This window comes from Sylvia atricapilla, chromosome 6, assembly GCF_009819655.1.
Source record: "Sylvia atricapilla isolate bSylAtr1 chromosome 6, bSylAtr1.pri, whole genome shotgun sequence".
Taxonomy (NCBI): Eukaryota; Metazoa; Chordata; class Aves; order Passeriformes; family Sylviidae; genus Sylvia; species Sylvia atricapilla.
In genome coordinates, this window is record NC_089145.1 from 36,391,641 (window position 1) to 36,409,366 (window position 17,726).

Genomic DNA, 17,726 nt, shown 5'->3' on the forward strand with positions numbered 1-17,726 from the left:
TGGGATGCTGCTCCACCATGGGATGCTGCTCCTCCATGGAATGCTTCTCCTCCATGGAATGTTGCTCCATGGTGGACTACAGCTCCATGGTGGGTTGCTGCTCCTCCATGGGATTCTCCTCCATGGAATGCTGCTCCATTGTGGAATGCTGCTCCATGGTGGAATTCAGCCCCACGGTGGGATGCTGCTCCTCCATGGGATGCTGGTCCTCTATGGAATGCTGCTCCTCCATGGAATGTTGCTCCATGACAGGATACAGCTCCATGGTGAGATGCTACTCCAAAATGGGATGCTGTTCCATGGTGGGATGCTGTCTCACCATGGGATGCTGCCCCACCATGGGATGCTGCTTTATGTTGGGATGTTTGTGGCCCTTCCTTCCCCCAGCTCCTCTCCCATTCCTGCTGCCCCCTCACCCCATTGGGAAGGGCCAGGGGAGCAGCCCCAGGAGCTGTGGGGCCGCCCCTTCCCGGAGGTGCCTGATTCCCTGTTTACACACAGCCTGGGCTCTGTGCCAGGTGGCGCAGTTATTCCCAGGTCTGCATCATCTGCTCCCAGCTCCCGCGGGATACACACCACCTTTTTGGCCTCCTCCTTGGGCCCATGCTTTGGTGGATGTGGCTTGTCTCTCCTTTCTGCTGCTAAACACCTCCTGGCTTTCCTCTGCTCCTCTATCTTCCTGGGAAACTTTGGGAATCGTCACTTTGGGAATCATAACATGGGGATTTATGTACAAAACGAGCTGGGTGTCACAAAGGGGTTTGGGGGTCTGCGGTGACCCTGCTGAACCAGTTCTGAGTCAGGTGTGAGCTTAAAAATCCCTGTGTATCCGGGAGGGCAAAAGTCTTTAGGTAACTTTTGGTAACTCTTTCTAGCCCGTAAAAAAGTGCTTTTTTTAGTTTTTCTACCTTTTCATACTCTTTTTCTAGTTCTTCTACAGAGAAGGCCAGTTCTTGTCACACTGGACTCCAAACTTTTGGCACCTGGGAATGTTTATAAGCCACAAGTAGCCTAGATGGTCCCAGCCCTCTCCTAATCCTCCCAATTTTGATCTTTTTACTACAGCTCCTGTAGTCTTAGGATGAAGGATGGATGAAGTGGTTTGCTCTGCAGCTGGTTTCACTCTCGGTTTTACCAGGCAGAGATGTAAAAAACCCCATCCTGATTTTTGCCTTTTCTCTTTAATCTGATTTACTGTCACAGAGAGTGAAGCGCAGCCGGTCTGACCCGGGGCTCCCACCCCACCCCTTCTCAAACACTGTCACAAAAGTGGTTTGTAGTAAGTTTTTCTAACGACTGTCCTCTTTTACAACTTGAATTCTTAATAACTTAGACGACAAAATAAACCTGCATGAACACGGGGGAGCGGGGAGGGGGAGATTTTGAATTAACCCAAACTACTCATTGAAAGTGTTTTACATTGCTGGGCTTGATTTTTCTGTCGGTTGTGGTGTTGCCATTGGTGTGCTGCCAGGTATTTCACCCCAGTATTTCTATTTACACAGATCTGCCTTTGTTAGCCAAGCAGAGATCGCCTGCCAAGGTTGTTTCCCCCTCCTCACAACAAAAATCCCACCCATCCCCATGCTGGATTTCCAGCCTGCTCTCAAATGACATTCCATTACCCCCCAGGCTTTTAAAGGAAAAAAAAATAAATATCTGGAGTACTGGAAAAAAGGACTTTTATTGTCTGCAAAGGTTGCTGGTGGCAAGTTTGCCACCGTGCCAGCAGCAGGATTTTGGGGAGGGGGTGGTTGTAGGCGAAAGCCAGTCGTGGTGTAGCGCATCCCCATCCCACATGATCTGTGTACTCGTTGGAAATAAACTTTTGGATTTGTTTCAAGCCTTTGGAGATGCTGCTCTGTGCCTGTCAACCTCTGGGGAGGTGGGATCCCATCCTGGTTGTGGTAGGTTTCTGTTCCCAAGGGGGGCTCCCTGTCAGGGAGGGAGTTTTGGTGCCTCCTGGGGTTTCAGCAGAATTTTTTGCTCCCACAGGATGAGGCAGGTCAGGAAAGAACCGGCTCCTTCAGAGTGGGACATTGCTCCTTGCTCAGAAAACACCTAAAATTTCCAATCCCTTCTGCTCTCTCTTTCCTTCTTCTCCCAGCCCTGGCAGTCAGCACAGGGGCAAATCCAGAGGACGCCACAGAGATGCTCTGAGGGTTGGAGCCCCTCTGCTCTGGAGCCAGGCTGGGAGAGCTGGGAATGTTCACCTGGAGAAAAGAAGGTTCCAGGGAGACCTCAGACATTCCAGGGCCTAAAGGAACCTTATAAAGAAGGACAGATTTTTATAGGGCCTGGAGTGACAGCAAAAAGTGTTTTAGACTAATAAAGGGTTGATTCAGACTCAGATATAAGGAATAATTTTTTAATGGGAGGGTGGGGAGGCCCTGGCACAGGGTGCCCAGAGGAGCTGTGGCTGCCCCTGCATCCCTGGAAGTGTTCAACGCCAGGCTGAACAGGGCTTGGAGCAGCCTGGGCTAGTGGAAGGTGTCCCTGCCCATGGCAGGGGGTGAAACTGGGTGAGTTTTAAGGTCCCTTCCAATGCAAACCATCCCAGGATTCTGTGATTCCATGATTCTTTCTCGTTCTACTACCAAAACTTCCTGATCACAGAACCAATCATACTCTGCTCCTACCAAACTCCCCACACCCTGAATTTTCCCTCCAGTTTCCCAGGACCCTCAGGTCTGAATGTTTTCCCAGCAAAGCTGCTGGACACATTTTGAGGCTGCAAAAGCTCATTCCTGGGGTCAGGAACAAGGCAGCACTGTGGGTTCTGCAATGAAACCACCAGCACTGAGTCCAGCATGGATCTGTGTTGACACCTGTTTTCCAATCATCTTGACGAGCAGCAAGATCAACTCTCATCCTTTCCCTGTCCCTCAGAGCAGCTCAGAAGCAAAATGGTGTTGCTGGGAAGGAAGGAGCCAAGCCTCTCCCCGCCTGCCAGGCAGCTCAGCTGTTCCCTGGCTCCTCTCCAGCTCCAACGCTTGCTCCCTTTCCATCCTCACCTCCCCAGGCTTCAGCTCCGGAGCAGCAGCACCTCGGAGCCAGCAGCATCTGCCGAGCAGGAGGCGGTGTGGAGCTTCCATGGGGAGCGTGGGCGGGATGCTGCTCCCGGTGCTGCCGCCGGGAGCCCGGCCCTGCCCGGCTGCCTAATGAGAATAAACCCACCCGCACTAATTGCAGTCATTAGCTGCAAGCCCCGTGGCTCTGCAGCGGGGAGAGGAGAAGCACAGCTCGTGTCCTGGGGATGGATTTGTCCCGCGTGCCGCTGCAGGAAGGGTTGGACCAAGCAGGGAATGGGGGGGATTCTCAAATCCGGGGTGAAATGCAAGGATGGGTTGGGAAGGGCTGTTCTGAGGCAGAAGGGGTGGAGAGCTGAGGTGTCACTGCCTCCATTCTTGTCACTCGTGGTGGCACGGACAGTGTGTGACACCCGTGTGGCTGATGGTCCCAAGCTCCTGTTCTCCTTGCTGGAGTTCTTGTGCCTGTCCTGCTCACTTGAATTTCACTGCTGCCGCACCTGGGGTGGGAGAGGAACAATTCCTCAGGAGCTGCCGGGACAGAAAAAGGAATAATCGGTTCAAACTGAAAGACTGCAAGTTTAGGTTGGATATACGGAATTCTTGGCTGGGCAGGTGATGGCACAGGGTGCCCAGAGAAGCTGTGGCTGCCCCTGGACCCCTGGAAGTGTCTATGGCCGGGTTGGACGGGGCTAGGAGCATCCAGTGATAGTGGAAGGTGTCCCTGCCCATGGCAGGGGGTGGAACTGGATGGGTTTTAACATGTCCTCTGACCCAAACCATTCTGGAATTCTGGAGTTCCAGAAAAGCTGAAGTAGGCTGAGGTGGCAGGGAGTCCCTGCCCTGGTGACACCACTCCTGCAAGAAGCAGGAACAGATCCAGTGGATGGGAGAAGAATGATCCTAAACGGAAAGAGGAGGCAGAAGCCCCTCTCGATCCCCCCTGAGGCCACGGAGGGGGTTGGCTCATCCCGGTGCCATCCTGCAGCCGGTGCCAGCTGGAGCGCCGGGAAAGGCTGGCACGGAGGAAATGTCAGGATGAATATTGCAGTGGCTCGTCACGCTGTCACCGCCTGGCTGGCTGCAAAGTGCCACCCCAGCCACGCGGGGGGACGGGGGCGGCCTCGCTCCCAGCCGGAGCTCATCGCCTTCTCCAGGGAAAACCGCACGGGGAAAAACCCCGGGTTCAACTGGAACCATCACCTGACGGCTCCCCAGCGCTGCCCAGTACAAATCCCTGCTCCCCAGTCCAGCTCAGTGCTTCCCACTGCTGCCCACTGCTCCCCAGTACAGCTCTCAGTGTTCCCAGTACAGCTCCCAGTAAAGCTTCCAGCTCTCCCAGTGCTACCCAGTAGAGTTCCCAGACCTCCCACTACAGCTCAATGCTCCCAGTGCCCCCCCAGTACAGCTAGCGTTATAACCAGACCAGTTTCCAGCACAGCTCCCAGCGCCAGTTCCTAAAGCCCCGCCCCCTCCCGCTGACCCCGCCCCTCCCGCTGACCCCGCCCCCTCCCGCTGACCCCGCCCCCTCCCGCTGACCCCGCCCCAAACAGGCCCAGCCCCCTGTGCCGCTGCGTCCATACCCAAGGCAGAGCAGCTACTTCCCCTCCCGTCAGCCCTTTCCGCCCTCTGATTGGTCGAGATGGCCGCCGCTCAGCGCTCTGACCAATGGGCGGGCAGAAAGCCGCGCAGGGGGCGGACGTTCCCCTCTTTCCGGTGCCGTCGGCGCGGCCTGAGAAGGGGAGGCGGCGCCGGCACCGGGATCGGGATCCGGGTCGGGATCGGGGCCGGCTCCGGTACCGGAACCATGTTCCGCCGCAAGCTCTCGGCGCTCGACTACCACAACCCCGCCGGTTTCAACTGCAGGGGTGAGGGGCTGAGGTGTCCGGGGAAGGCTGGAGCAGCCTGGGGTGGTGGAAGGTGTGGGATGGGGTGGGCTTTAAGGTCCTTTGCCACCAAATAATTCCGTCATTCCATGACTAAAGCTCCTCCAGAGCCAAAATGCCCCAGCTGGGCTTTGAGGGAGCGGTGACAGCCCAGAGCTGGGATCTGTCAATCTGAACATCCCCGTGTCCGCCAGAGTCTGGGAATTGTGGAATTCCAGCCCCTCAATAACGGGATTTCGGCTCAGCGAGCAAGAGGAGTCCACAGTGAATGGACAAAAGATGTGCCGCCACAATATTTATGCCGTGTTTTTTGAGAGGAATTGGGGATTGGTGCTACATGTGTCGTGTTTGTGCTGAAAACAGAGTTAGAAACTCAAATTCTCTAGTTACTTTTTCACCTTTCCTTCTTTGCTTCGTAAGTTATATTCCCAATAAAAATAATCTGTTGGCTGATTCCTCTAATGAGGTCAGTCAGTTACAGGCAGTGTGAAAAATGAAAAACACGCAGCGTTGAGTTTTTGTCAGAGAATGCACAATTTTAGTGGGTTTTTTATATATAAGTATGGGGTTTTAATGGTAAAAATGCTCAGAGGCGTCGAGATTTGTATGAATTGGACCAAAACTTAAGATTTATTTTTTTTTTTTAATTCCTGCTTTGTTTCCTCTTGCCCACAGATGAAACAGAGTTCAGGAATTTCATTGTCTGGCTCGAGGACCAGAAAATCAGACACTACAAGATCGAGGACCGAGGGAATCTGAGGAACATCCACAGTGAGGACTGGCCCAAATCCTTTGAGAAGGTATTTCCTTGCTCCAAACAAGCCATGGTGTAAATGATCTTTCACAGCTGCTGGAGCTCTGCAACGGAAATGACTCTGGATGTTTGTCCTATTAAGAGTTCTAGGAATTTAAATGTCTCATTGAAGCCAGACTGGAGAAGTCTATTACAATGGGAGCATTTTGTGCATAGTTTTCCCTCAGCTTTGTTTGTTTAGTTGGTGGAGCATCCATCCTAATCTGGTTTTTATGGGGTGTTTTTTTGCCTGATTTGATTCAGCTCTTTAAACAGAAAGAAGACTGACTGTAAATAATTTTTTTCTGCATTAATCTCCTCCTGTACCAAAAGGAGGTGGATGAAGCTCCTGCAGACCTTGCCAGCATGTGGGGGAAAGCTCATCCCTGCACCTCCTGTCATTCCAGATGGATGTTCTGGATGCAGATGGACTCTGGGTGATCCCTGTGCTCTTGAGCATTTGCAGCCACCACAAGGCTCTTGAGCTTTTTCTCTTAGTTCTCATTTCCCTGCTCTGTAATTCCCATTCATTTTTTTTCCCACTCCTGGAAACGCTTGCTTAACAGCACTAGCTTAGCAGCACAGCAGTTGCAGTGCTCAGGGAGAACTTGAATTATTCCAGGGAAATGGTAACATCTGGAATTCCTGGCAGTTGGTGCTGTTGTGGTGCCTTTCCTGGCTTGATGAGAGTGTCCTGTCCAGAATTTCCAGGGAATTCTTGCTTTCCAGCCCCTGGCATCCTTTGCCCAGCTGTTTGGCACTTCTGTCCCTGCAGCAAAGGGACACAACAGAATGTCACCACGTCCTGGATTTTGGGAGCCTTGGCAGCAGCTAGGGCTTGATCTTGTGTCAAGGACAGAACCTCAGCCTGGTTTTGTTCTCTCTTGTTGAACAAAACCCCTCAAAAAGAGAAAATTACTTCTCCTGCTCTAGGGAATCCTCTGGTTTGTGGAAGCCTTCATTCCAGGTGGGAAGGCTTCCAATTTTTTCCTCCTTCCCTTGTTCTATTTGCTCTGTGACATGAGCAGAGAGTAAAGCAAGGGTGTTTGGGCTTCCCTGGGTGCAGTCTGACAATAAAAAAACATTAATTAAAAGGAAAGTTCCATTACCAGGTGTCAGACTTGGAGCTAGAGGTGGATTGGAACACTCCAACACGGAACAGATGCCACAGCAGGAATTTCACAGTGACACCTCTTGTTAATTAATATTTTCTGTGAGGCCTGTGGGAAAGTGACTGTTCACACAACAGTTCTGTGCTCCCAACTGATTCATCCAGCTCACTCAAATCCATTTGTTTTCTCTTTTCTGCTCCCCAGTACATGAAGGACGTGAACTGTCCCTTCAAAATACAGGAACGGCAAGAAACGGTGGATTGGCTTCTTGGCTTGGCTGTGAGGCTGGAATATGGAGATAATGGTATGAGGGAATGCATTTAATGTCTCAAAATGGGAGGGGAATGGGGGTTTCTGGTCCATTTCACAGAATCACAGGATGGTTTGGGTTGGAAGGGAGCTTAAAGATCCGTGGGCAGGAACATCTTCCACTGTCCCAGGATGCTCCAAGCCCTGTCCAGGCTGGCTTTGGACACTTTCAGGGATCCAGGGGCAGCCACAGCTTCTCTGGGAATTCTGTTCCAGGGCCTCCCCACCCACTCAGCCAGGAATTCCTTCCCTTTGGTTTGGAGGGATTTTGTAGCATTCCCAGGTGGGGTCACCCTCTCTGTTTCTTGGAGCATCCATTCCATGTTCCATTTACCTTGGAGACAGTTTCAGCCTTTACAACCTTTCAACCTTTACAGCCTTTATTATCAAAGCTGTGCTGCTCCTGTGCTTTGGGCCAGCTCCATCCACTGCCCAGCCTTCCTGGGAGCTTTCCTAGAGCTGGGAATTTTTTGGCAAAGAGCAAAATGTGTCGTCTCCTTCTTGAAGCATTCCTGTATTTTCTTGCTGTTTTTTCTGGAGAATCACAGAGAGATTTGGATTGAAAGGAACCTGTAAAGACTTTCCCTGGGTCTTATCCAGCCAGGCCAGGCCAGGTTGCTCCCACCCCCATCCAGCCTCACCTGGAGCAGTTCCACAAAGGATGTCCTGCACTTCTGCAGGTGCTTCAGGTAGCACTTCAGCAAGTCAGGATTTTCCATCAGCTGGGAGAGCAGCTTGGAGGTCTTGCAGGAGCATCTGTCCTGGAAGGCACAAGGTGACAGCATGGGGACAGGGGACACAAGGGGACAGGGACAGAGGGACCTCAGGCCTCTCCTTTAGAAGCTCAGGCCTGGCTGGACTGCCTCAGACAGCAGCTTGTGTGGAAATCATGGATTGGTTTGGGTTGGAAGGTCCTTTAAACCCCATCTCATTCCAATCTCCAGGGTTGCTAAGCCTGTCCTGATTTTCTCTACAGTGGCCAGGGCCCCCCTCTGCCTGCTGGGGCTGGGCACAGTCTGGGAAGTCCCTTCCTTGTCCCTATGGGTTCCTGGCACCACTTTACTGCCCCTTACCCATTCCCTCACCTTTCTCCAGTAGTTCCTGACTTTCCTGCTGAGGAGAACCACCAGGAGCAGCAGGCACAGGGCTGGGATGCTCCACGAAAGCACCTCTGCCATGGTGATGCCCTTGTGGGCACTGCCCTTCTCGTCCAGCTCCAGAGGGGGCACATCCCACACCAGGGTGGCCCAGGGTGGTGGGCAGGAGGGGCTGCTGCTGCCAGGGTAAAAACAGCTGAGCCCAAGGGCCACCAAGAGGAGCTGCTCCGGGCTGGGCATCCCTGTGGGATCCTGCTCAGGCTATCCCTGTCTGGCACCTGGAGCTCTGCAGGGGTGGGGATGTGAGTTGTCACCCTCACTCTGTCACCAAATGTGCTGTGATGTCACAATGCCCTTGCACACAGCACTGAAGTGCCATGGGCATGGACACCTTCCCCTGTATAAATTCACACTGTTTTGGATGTTTTCATCTGAATCAGACAGTGTCAAAAGTGTATTTCACTTGCTTAAAAAAATTAAAACACAATTTCATGTGCTTGTTTCCAAGCCATACTCACAGGAACTGTTTCTTTTCAGCTCCCATGGGACTGGAGCAGCATAATTGCATTTGTTGTTTTTTTTCTGGATAGAGCCTATCCCATTGTAGATATTTATCCCCTTTTCCCTCTGGGATTGCCTTTATGGGAACTTCCTCTGAAGTGTATGAAATACATTATATTTAGTGCTGCATTTATTCAGAGAAGTTATTCTTAGACCCCCTTTTGTAGATGTGGAACCCTTGGGAACTAGGACAAGGTTATGAAAAAGTGGAGTTAAATCTCCCCAGTCACAGCAGTTCCATCTCCTTGTGCAGAGAATGGGAATACAAATGTAATTACAGAATAACAACAGCCAAAGTGCTGTTTTTCCATTACCTTTAATTCCTTTAATTGTGTGAAAAAAGGAGATTCCATATTCCAAAGGCTTGGAAAACCCCTGTGTGGGCTGTGAAACAAACCTTGAGCTGGAAATGTTTTATTTGCTCATCAGGACCAACATCATCCCCTAATTCTTGATTCCGGCCTGAGGCAGAGGGCCTTGGCAGTGGAACTGATGGATTTTAAAAGTGGCAGATCTGGGAGATGCAGCTTGTTCAGCTTTCTGGCGTTAGGCTGTGAGGAGGAGCATCCTGCATAAAAGTGTGGAGCAGGCTCTGAGATTGCTCCTGGAATATCTCTGCAGGTGAGAGCTCCTGGAGCAGCTCACTGGAGTGGCAGCTTTTGGTATCATTAATGGGGAGCTCCAAAATCCCACTTTATAACCCTAGAAATCTCAGTTTACAATCTCACAAGGCTCTTGGGCAACCAGCACACCCCAAAAATCCAGCTGTAACCCCACAGCTCCCTGCTAAACTTCGAGTTAGTTCTTTTTGCCATTGATTTTTGTGTTTTCCTCCTTGTTTTTGCAGCTGATAAGTACAAGGATTCCACCCCTGATGGTGCTAAAAATGCTGACAACACAGCAAAAAATGCAGAGCCACTGATTAACCTGGATGGTGAGTGTGCCACAAGCTCCTGGATGGGATTGTGCTCCATGATCTGTGTGTTCCTCAGACTGGAAGTTGGTTAATCCTGTGAGGCAGATTTTATTTTTTTTAAAGCCCCATTTAAAGCTTTAGGAATGCAGAGCTGAGCATTTACATGAACAGCTTTGCTCTGTAAATCATGATTATTTATTGTAGGTGAGAGAGAGGTACGAAGATGCCTTCAAAAATTAAAAATACCCAAGGAAACATGGTGGCAGGCTGGTTACTCCCATGCTGTCAGGATTTTTCATGTTGGCTCAGTCTTCCCCAGCTGTTCTGTCATAATAATTTTAAATTTTTCCCTGCTAGGCACAATAAATGGAAGTGCTGGAAAAGAGCTGCTAAAAGCAACCCTAAACCTTCCAAATCTTTTTTCCATTCCTCCATCACAAAGAAGGCAGGGATTGATCCTGCCCTCAGCAGCAGCAGAGGATAAAAAGATACAAAAAAATAAAAATGTACAAATAACATCCAGAAGGGAATATCTGGCTGTAATTTGTTTTATTTTCAAAGACTTCACCTGGTTATGTAGCCCAGTGCTGATTGCTCTGTGGCCACATTGTTTCCTTGCTTCTGTGTATCCATGGCCTTGGAATCATGGAATTAAGATTGGAAAAGCCCTCTAAGATCACTGAGCCCAACAGTTAACCCAGCACTGCCACATCCACCACTAAATCATGTCCCCAAGTGCCACATCCATCCTTGGTTTTTGGACACTTCAAGGATGGTGAGGAATTGCCTTTGTCCATCCTTGGAAGCAATCCAATAGCAAATCCTGCCTGCTGAAATCAGTTAAACCAAAATAAATTCTTATTTATTTTCAATTATAATCCTTTTTTTTTAATTTATTTTTCCCAGTGAACAACCCTGATTTCAAGGCTGGAGTGATGGCTTTGGCTAATCTGCTTCAGATCCAGAGACATGATGATTACTTGGTGATGCTCAAGGTGAGTTTCACACTTTTCCCATCTCCTTTTTTTTTCCCTTCTTTCCCCCAGTGCTTGGTGTCTGTTCATAGCTTGACGTGCAGTTACTGATAAATAGGAATTTTTAGGCAAAGATAAGAAAAAAAAACCCATCTCTGTGTGTTTTCAAGCAGATAAGAACACAGAAGATAAATCATGGAAATTTATGCAAGGAGAATTATCCTGGTAAACCATTTGAGCTGAGTTCCTTAAGGAACATCCTCAAAGGAGAAGGTTCTGTTCCAGTGCTGGAAATTAAGAGAAATTTGAAAATTTAAAAGTTCATGATGCCAAGGATGTTTTAAAACAACATCCAAGGGAGGAGCTACAGTTAAAATTTTCCTTTTTCTTTTAGCCCTCTGAACTGTCTACTTCTTGTCATTACTGAAATCAGTTTAATTTAGTTTTGACAGCTAATTATGGACTTTAAGTGCCCTAAATAGGCTAATTAATTTTCTAAACCATCTTTTTTATGCCTTTAAGAAAACTTCTGACTTTTTGGTGCAGCTCTATAGATTTGGGGTCAAACCCATACTGTACTTTTTTAACCCAAAAAAGCACATTATTGATGAGAGTGTAAATTCCCAAGTTCTTCTTTGACGATGGCATAACATAGGAATAAACTCCGTTTTGTTTGGCATTAAAACAAAAGCATTTCACTGAAAAAAACCCCAAACATAATGTTCTGTTCATGACAATAATTGTGATATTTGCGTAATTTATTTTGGAGAAACCAAAATCTGTGGGTATTGAAGTTTATTTAGTGTAAGTCTGTAACTCTTGGAATAGTTTTACGGTGACTTGGCTTCTTAAGGAATTCTAAGCCTTCAGTTATTCCATCCATTTTTTTTCTCCTTATCTCCAGTTTGGTTTCTTACTTTCCCTTCCTAAAATATCCTTGGAGGAGCATGAAGATCTCATACATCAACCCCCTACCAAACACCACTCACCTTCCCCCCTCACCCAAAATCAGTGAAAAGGGGTATCAGGTAGGGAGAGGAGACCCTGGGTATGGTGATATTGAGGATTTGCAGCATGAATGAGGTCAGCTCATATCAAAATTCCTTCAGATCTTCTCCCAGGGCTGGCAAACTTCACTGGGTGTATAATTCTGCATAAATGTATTTGCATTTCTGTCACTATTTCCACATCTCTTTTTTTCAGACAGATTTGGGTAAATCCGGCCTGAATTATCTTGCTTTTAATTCAACTAGGAGTGGATTCCTGCAGTGAGAATCCACATTCCAGAAACAATGCAAAGCTGGTTTTGGGGTTGAGATAATGATATTAGAAGGTGTCAATCAGACTCTTTAATTCTCCCCCACAATAAGCAGGTTTGCAGGGAATTTCTGATCCCTTTCCAGGCTTGGACACTCAGGAGTGGATGTTTTGGGAGAGCCAGAGGGTGCAAGCACACCACAGACATCTGGCCAGGCTGAGCAGAGATTTAGGTCCCATTTTCTTCATTTAAACCTGGCAAGTTGATCAGAAAGCATCTGTGGGACACAGTTGGATATTTCCTAATGCCAGAAGCACTTGGAATTCTCTTCCACAAGCTCTGGTTTCACTGCTGGAATTAAACTCCCCATCAAATCATTCCTTTGTCCAGGCCACTTCCTTCAGGGGAAGATTTCTAGAAGTATTTAAGTGACAAAATTCTGATTTCAGCTCAGCTTTAATCATGACCAAAACTGGGAGAAATCCTGGGGGAGAAACACGGAGCTGCTTCTGTCACTTTTGGCTGCTCATCAGGGCCAGGCTGAGGAATGTGTTTGACAGAGCCACTTCTTCTTTCCTGTGGAAATCTGCCTGCCTGGTATTCCTGCAGCTATTTTTGGAGGCATTTGGAGCTGTAGGTAGCAGTAACTTAAAGCTCTGATAGGATTTCACCCGATGTGCTGGAGCCAGGGGAAACAGATGAGCACCAGGATTGTCAAAGTCAAGGCTGCTCGTGTTCCCAAGGGTAAAGTGAATTCCTTTCTGCTCTCAGTCTTTCCCATCCTGCCTGGGAAGCCTTGCTGCAGCTTCCTCTGCCTATGGGAGGAGGTTCAGCACCTCCTGAAAGGTCCTTGCAGCAGCATTTCCTTCCCAAGGCAGCATTTCCCTCCTGGAGAAGGAAGGAAACTTTGCATTGTGCTGCAGGTGTGAGAACTCAGGAAAAGAAGATCTGTGCTGCTGCTTTGGGGGTTGTGATCAGCTCATTTTGGAATCATTTGGATTTGTTCGGGTTGGAAAAGAGCTTTAAATCATTTCAACCTTTAAACCATTCCCAGCACTGCCATGGCCGCCACTGTCCTGTGTCCCCAAGTGCCACATCCACACAGCTTTGAAATCCCTCCAGGGATGGGGACTGCACCACTGTGAAAGCCTTTCCAGTGTCTGTCCACCTTTCCCAGATAGAAAACTTCCCTGATATCCAACCTAAACCTTCCCTGGCACAGCTTGAGGCTGTTTCCTCTTGTCCTGTCTCTTGTTCTCCAGGAGATCCCAACCCCCACCTGATTCCTCCTTCCTGTCACCCTCCTGAGCCTCCTTTTCTCCAGGCTAAAAACCCCAACCTTTCCAGGCTATTCTTTGGATTTTGCAGCTCCTGTCCCAGGAGTGGCAGGAATTAATGGAGTGAAATCAACCTTGCACACCTGGGTGAGATCCTACATGCCAAGATTATTCCTGAATGGAAAGATTTAAGAGCTGGAAGAGTTTTCCAGAAAAAGAAACCTGTCTCAAAACTGGGTTTGAGTTTATTATTTTGGGCTCTTTTTCCTTTGGAATTACTGAGAAATGCCTGAAGACATTGAATTAATTGCTGTCCCCTTTCCATGTTTCTCCCAGGCAATTCGGATTCTGGTTCAGGAGCGCCTGACACAGGATGCCATAGCCAAAGCCAGCCAGTCCAAGGAGGTTTGTACCCATGGCCAGGCTTAATTAGTCCATGTTCATTAATTAAGATAAAGCTCTGTCCCCTCAGTCAAAACCACCAGTTCTGTGCCAACACTTAATTTAGGAGGGAGGTGGAAGCTTCATTTATCCCAACCATCCTGAATCCAGGGGATTATGGAGAGCAGTGCACAAAGCTGGCTTTGTTCCATTTCAACACAAATATTCCTGTGTGAGGAGTCATGGACCAGCTCTTCCCTGAGTTGTTTTCCAGAGGATTTATCCTTGTTCAGGATAAACAGGCCTAGAGTGCGAGGAGAAATGCACAACCTTGGAATTAGCAGTGTTGGCTGCATAAAGAGAACATTGAAATATTCCTTCATGGTTTTTGCTTCATATCAACCCCTCATATTTGTTCAAGAAATGGGGCATTGGAAATCCATCTCCCCCTCTCTTCCCCCTCAAATAATGGAGTGGTGAAGGAAATTCCTGCACTGAAACTCAGATTTTTTTTTGCAGAATTCTTTTGCTAACCACGAGCTGTCTGTTGGGAAGATGTTCCAGGGGATGACTGTGGGTTTTTTAGTTGGTGATTTCCTCCTCATTCCAGATCTCTGCAGCATTTGGCAGAGCTGGGAAAGGCTGGAAAGGGCTGAAAAGCCTCACCTGCCCTGCAGGTATATGAGTGTCCCTGCTGAAGCAGCTGGATCTGCTCAAAGAGCCCAAATTCCTTCATTTTTTCTGTACAAAAAAAATCCATGATTTATTGATTTTTATTTGTTTATTATTATATTATTTGTTTATTCATTATCATCCCCTTGCTGATGCTGTTCTCCAAGTGGGAATCCCAGGTGCTCTGAGTTGCTGCAATTGCCAGAAACATTGGAAGGGTAAATCAAAGCTTTGGACTTGCAAATCCATAAAACTGTTCAAAAGAGCAGGAAAATAGGAAAGCAGCTGAGCCCGTTGTCTTCATTTTAGGTTCTGTAATGTTAATAAAAAGCAGATTTTAGCTGTTGTTTTCATAGCTGCACAGCTGGGATCAAAATGAGATTTTCTTGGAGGAGAAGGGAATTTTAATTTTTCTTTTTTTCCTGCCAGGGAATTGTTCGTATCTGATAAATTTTCAAAGCATCAGCAGGGCTGAGATGTCTCTGTCTGTGAGATAACCTGGGAGTGTATTTTCCTCAGGAATGCCACATTCCAAGGGGTGTGGAGGAAAGGGGGTGGTTAAAAGCAGGAAGATCTGTGCCAAGAGGGACCATCAACATCTTGATGTGCTAGGAAAAAAAAATTAAAAAAAGGAAATATCTCCAAAGCAGAGAGGATGACTGTGTTAGGAATTAAAAAAAAAAAAAAATCTAATATTCCTTCTTTTTCTTCAGGTTTTGACGAATTTGTAAATGGCCAAATTTTTGTGCAGCATTCATAAATCAAATTTATAGGGAATGAGGCTGGAAATGAAGTTGTCTGTGTAGTCCCTGAGGTAAAGCTGCTCTTTTTTTTAGTTTATTCCCTGTTTGAAGCTGCTGTACAAAGGATTGTGAGCTTGTGAGGGGATTCCAAAGGCAGCTTCCCAAAAAGGATCACACTCAGGGAGTGTGAGGAGTAGGGAGGGTAAGGAATTTCCTGCAGCCAGGTGACACTGGAAGAACCTTGGGGGATTCATTCACAAAGAACCGTAAGGGGAAAAAAGACCAAAAAATTCATATTTTTTCCCACTTGTATAACTCAAGAACATCCCAGGCTGGCTTTGGAACCCTTGGATCTTTAAAAAAATCCATGTAGGAAGCCTGATATTTCTGGAATCTTTCTGAAGTGGCTTTAGTGGCATTTTTATCACCAGTTTTAACGGCGGAGATGGGTTTTCAAGATTGCAGTTGAATGTGGATTTTACTATAAAGGCCATGGAAAAACCCCACTTTTTGCAAATAAGTTGCAGCCACCAGTTTGTGTTTAATGTGTTTTGATCAACTCAGATTCTTTTTTTTTTTCCCCCATGTGTATAAAAGCCTTTAAAGGAATTTTTCACTGTCTAAAAGCTTTACAGCCCCATTCCCTGCAGAAATTAATGGTATTGAACTCTGATGTTTCTGTTGTGCAAAATGCAAGGCTTTTGGCAAATGTTGCAAAAAACAAACAAACAAAAAATCCTTACTGAGGGTAGTAAAAGCAAATTCTGGGATTTGGAATGTTTAAATCTAATTTAAATACATGTTGAAGCTCCCTGATTGAGTAATGATTTAGTGTGAGTACTCCTCTGCAGCTGGACAAGGGCAAAGGAAACAGAGCAATGCTTAGAAATGACCACTAATAAATTTTGCCTTGGAGTGTTTTAATAGAGAAAATGTTTAGAAAATGGGATATTCTGCTTTATTCTGAAAGCTTTACACTTGAGCAAATGCTTCTGGGGATGTTGTGAGCTCAGCAAAAGTTGATTACAGAGAATTTCTGTAACTCTTTGCAATCAGTCCCTGCTCAAAGCCTGGCAGCTGTTGAAAGGCAGAAGTTTCTGAGAAAGCCCAGTTTTGTTTTCATGGGAAGCTGTTGGATTGGGTGATGGCTCCCAGTCCTGCTGTTGGCCTTTTAAGGATTGAATGCAGGCACTGTGTATCCAATGAGGGATTCTTAAGCAGGAAGATTTTTCTTTAATAACACTCTGGGTTTGGTGTTTCAGGACACAAAGGGAGTTGTTTAACCAACCACGGTGACTTTTCACACTTTTTTCCTAAGCTTTTACTTTTTTTACTAAGATTATCACTAAGCTTTTACTTTTCACACATATTTTCTCCCCCAGTTACCTCCTGTAGTACTTGATTTTATTTACCGAACATCTAAAATGACATTTTTAACAGGTTTTTTTGCCTTATTCCAGGGTCTGCCTGTTGCTCTGGAAAAGCACATTCTTGGATTTGACACGGGAGGTGAGCACTGCTCCTAATGTGACTTTTAAATGGGAATGTTTGCCTTTGACAGAGTTATTACTGTCAAATCCAGAGCTGATGTGGACAGTAAAAAACCCCGGAGTGGAAAGAATTCCTCCCTCCCAGCTGGTTATTTATGAGCACTCCTGAACATTTTGGGTTTGGAACAGCAAAGCCTAAATCCAAGCTGTTTGGAATGTTTAAATAACAGCTTTTAATGGCAGCCCAAGGAATGCATCCTGCTGTTTGTAAATCCTGCTGCTACCAGCAGAGGACAGCTGTGCTGCTTCCATGGATTTCAGCTGCCTTTTTTTTTTTTTTTTTTTTTTTTTTTTTTTTTTTTTCCTAAAATCCCATCAAGGCAGCTCAAGTTAGCATGACCTGACGGGTTATTGATAAACCTGATGGGTTATTGATAAACCTGATGGGTTATTGATAAAGGAGCAGCCGGATGACCTGGAGCTCCACGGGTCTGGCTTCACTTCTGCTCCAGGTCACTTAAATCACTGCTTGGGATGTTTCACACCAACTTTGGAGTGGGAGGTTGGAATGAGACGATCCTTAAAGTCCTTCCAGCCTAACCCAGCCTGTGATTCCCTCATTCCCTGACCTTGAATGGTGGGGAGGGTTTGGAGACCACCCTGTCCCTCCCCAGCAGCAGGGAAAGTTGTTCTCTGTTTCCAGCCTGGAAACCACCAGCAGGAACAAGGTGCAGAGCATTAAATCTTCCCTCCCATGAGCTAAAAATGATGGATGAAATGCTGGATAATTCCACCTTCCTCTCTGTGCCCCTTCCCCAGATGCTGTTATCAACGAAGCTGCGCAAATCCTCCGCCTGCTGCACATCGAGGAGCTCAGAGAGTTGCAAACCAAAATCAACGAAGCCATCGTGGCTGTCCAGGCCATCATTGCTGACCCCAAGACTGACCACAGACTGGGCAAAGTGGGGAGATGAAGGGAGAAAAGCTTTCAGCCCCTTCAGTGTGTGCTTAGTGCAATTAGGAACCACATACAGCTCCCCACTCTGGCATGCGGTTTGAAACGGGATTAATTTGCCTGTTTGGAAAGAAAACAGGAAATTGAATTCTGATTTCTGGTGAATTACCAGATTTTTTCTTTAAATAAATGAAATTGAGAGAAACAGACGAGTTGTTCTGGTGAGCTCTGAGTTGGCAAATAGGACTTTCGTGTGTGTGTGTGTGTGTGTGT

The 17,726-nt window shown here is 47.2% G+C and overlaps 1 protein-coding gene across 2 annotated transcripts; it reads left to right on the top strand.

The window, feature by feature from the left end:
- Window positions 1-4,732: 4,732 nt before the first annotated feature.
- On the top strand, window positions 4,733-17,662 carry RTRAF (RNA transcription, translation and transport factor). 2 transcript variants are annotated; one of them, XM_066321514.1, is made up of 8 exons: window positions 4,734-4,897; window positions 5,591-5,715; window positions 7,025-7,124; window positions 9,635-9,721; window positions 10,610-10,698; window positions 13,549-13,617; window positions 16,469-16,517; window positions 17,318-17,662. In XM_066321514.1, exons 1-8 carry the CDS (start codon window positions 4,837-4,839, stop codon window positions 17,470-17,472), a joined length of 735 nt encoding a protein of 244 aa, XP_066177611.1. In that variant the 5' UTR covers window positions 4,734-4,836; the 3' UTR covers window positions 17,473-17,662. The 2 variants fall into 2 exon arrangements, with proteins under 2 accessions (XP_066177610.1, XP_066177611.1); XM_066321513.1 differs by lacking the exon at window positions 16,469-16,517 and having other exon boundaries at window positions 4,733-4,897.
- Window positions 17,663-17,726: the final 64 nt, after the last annotated feature.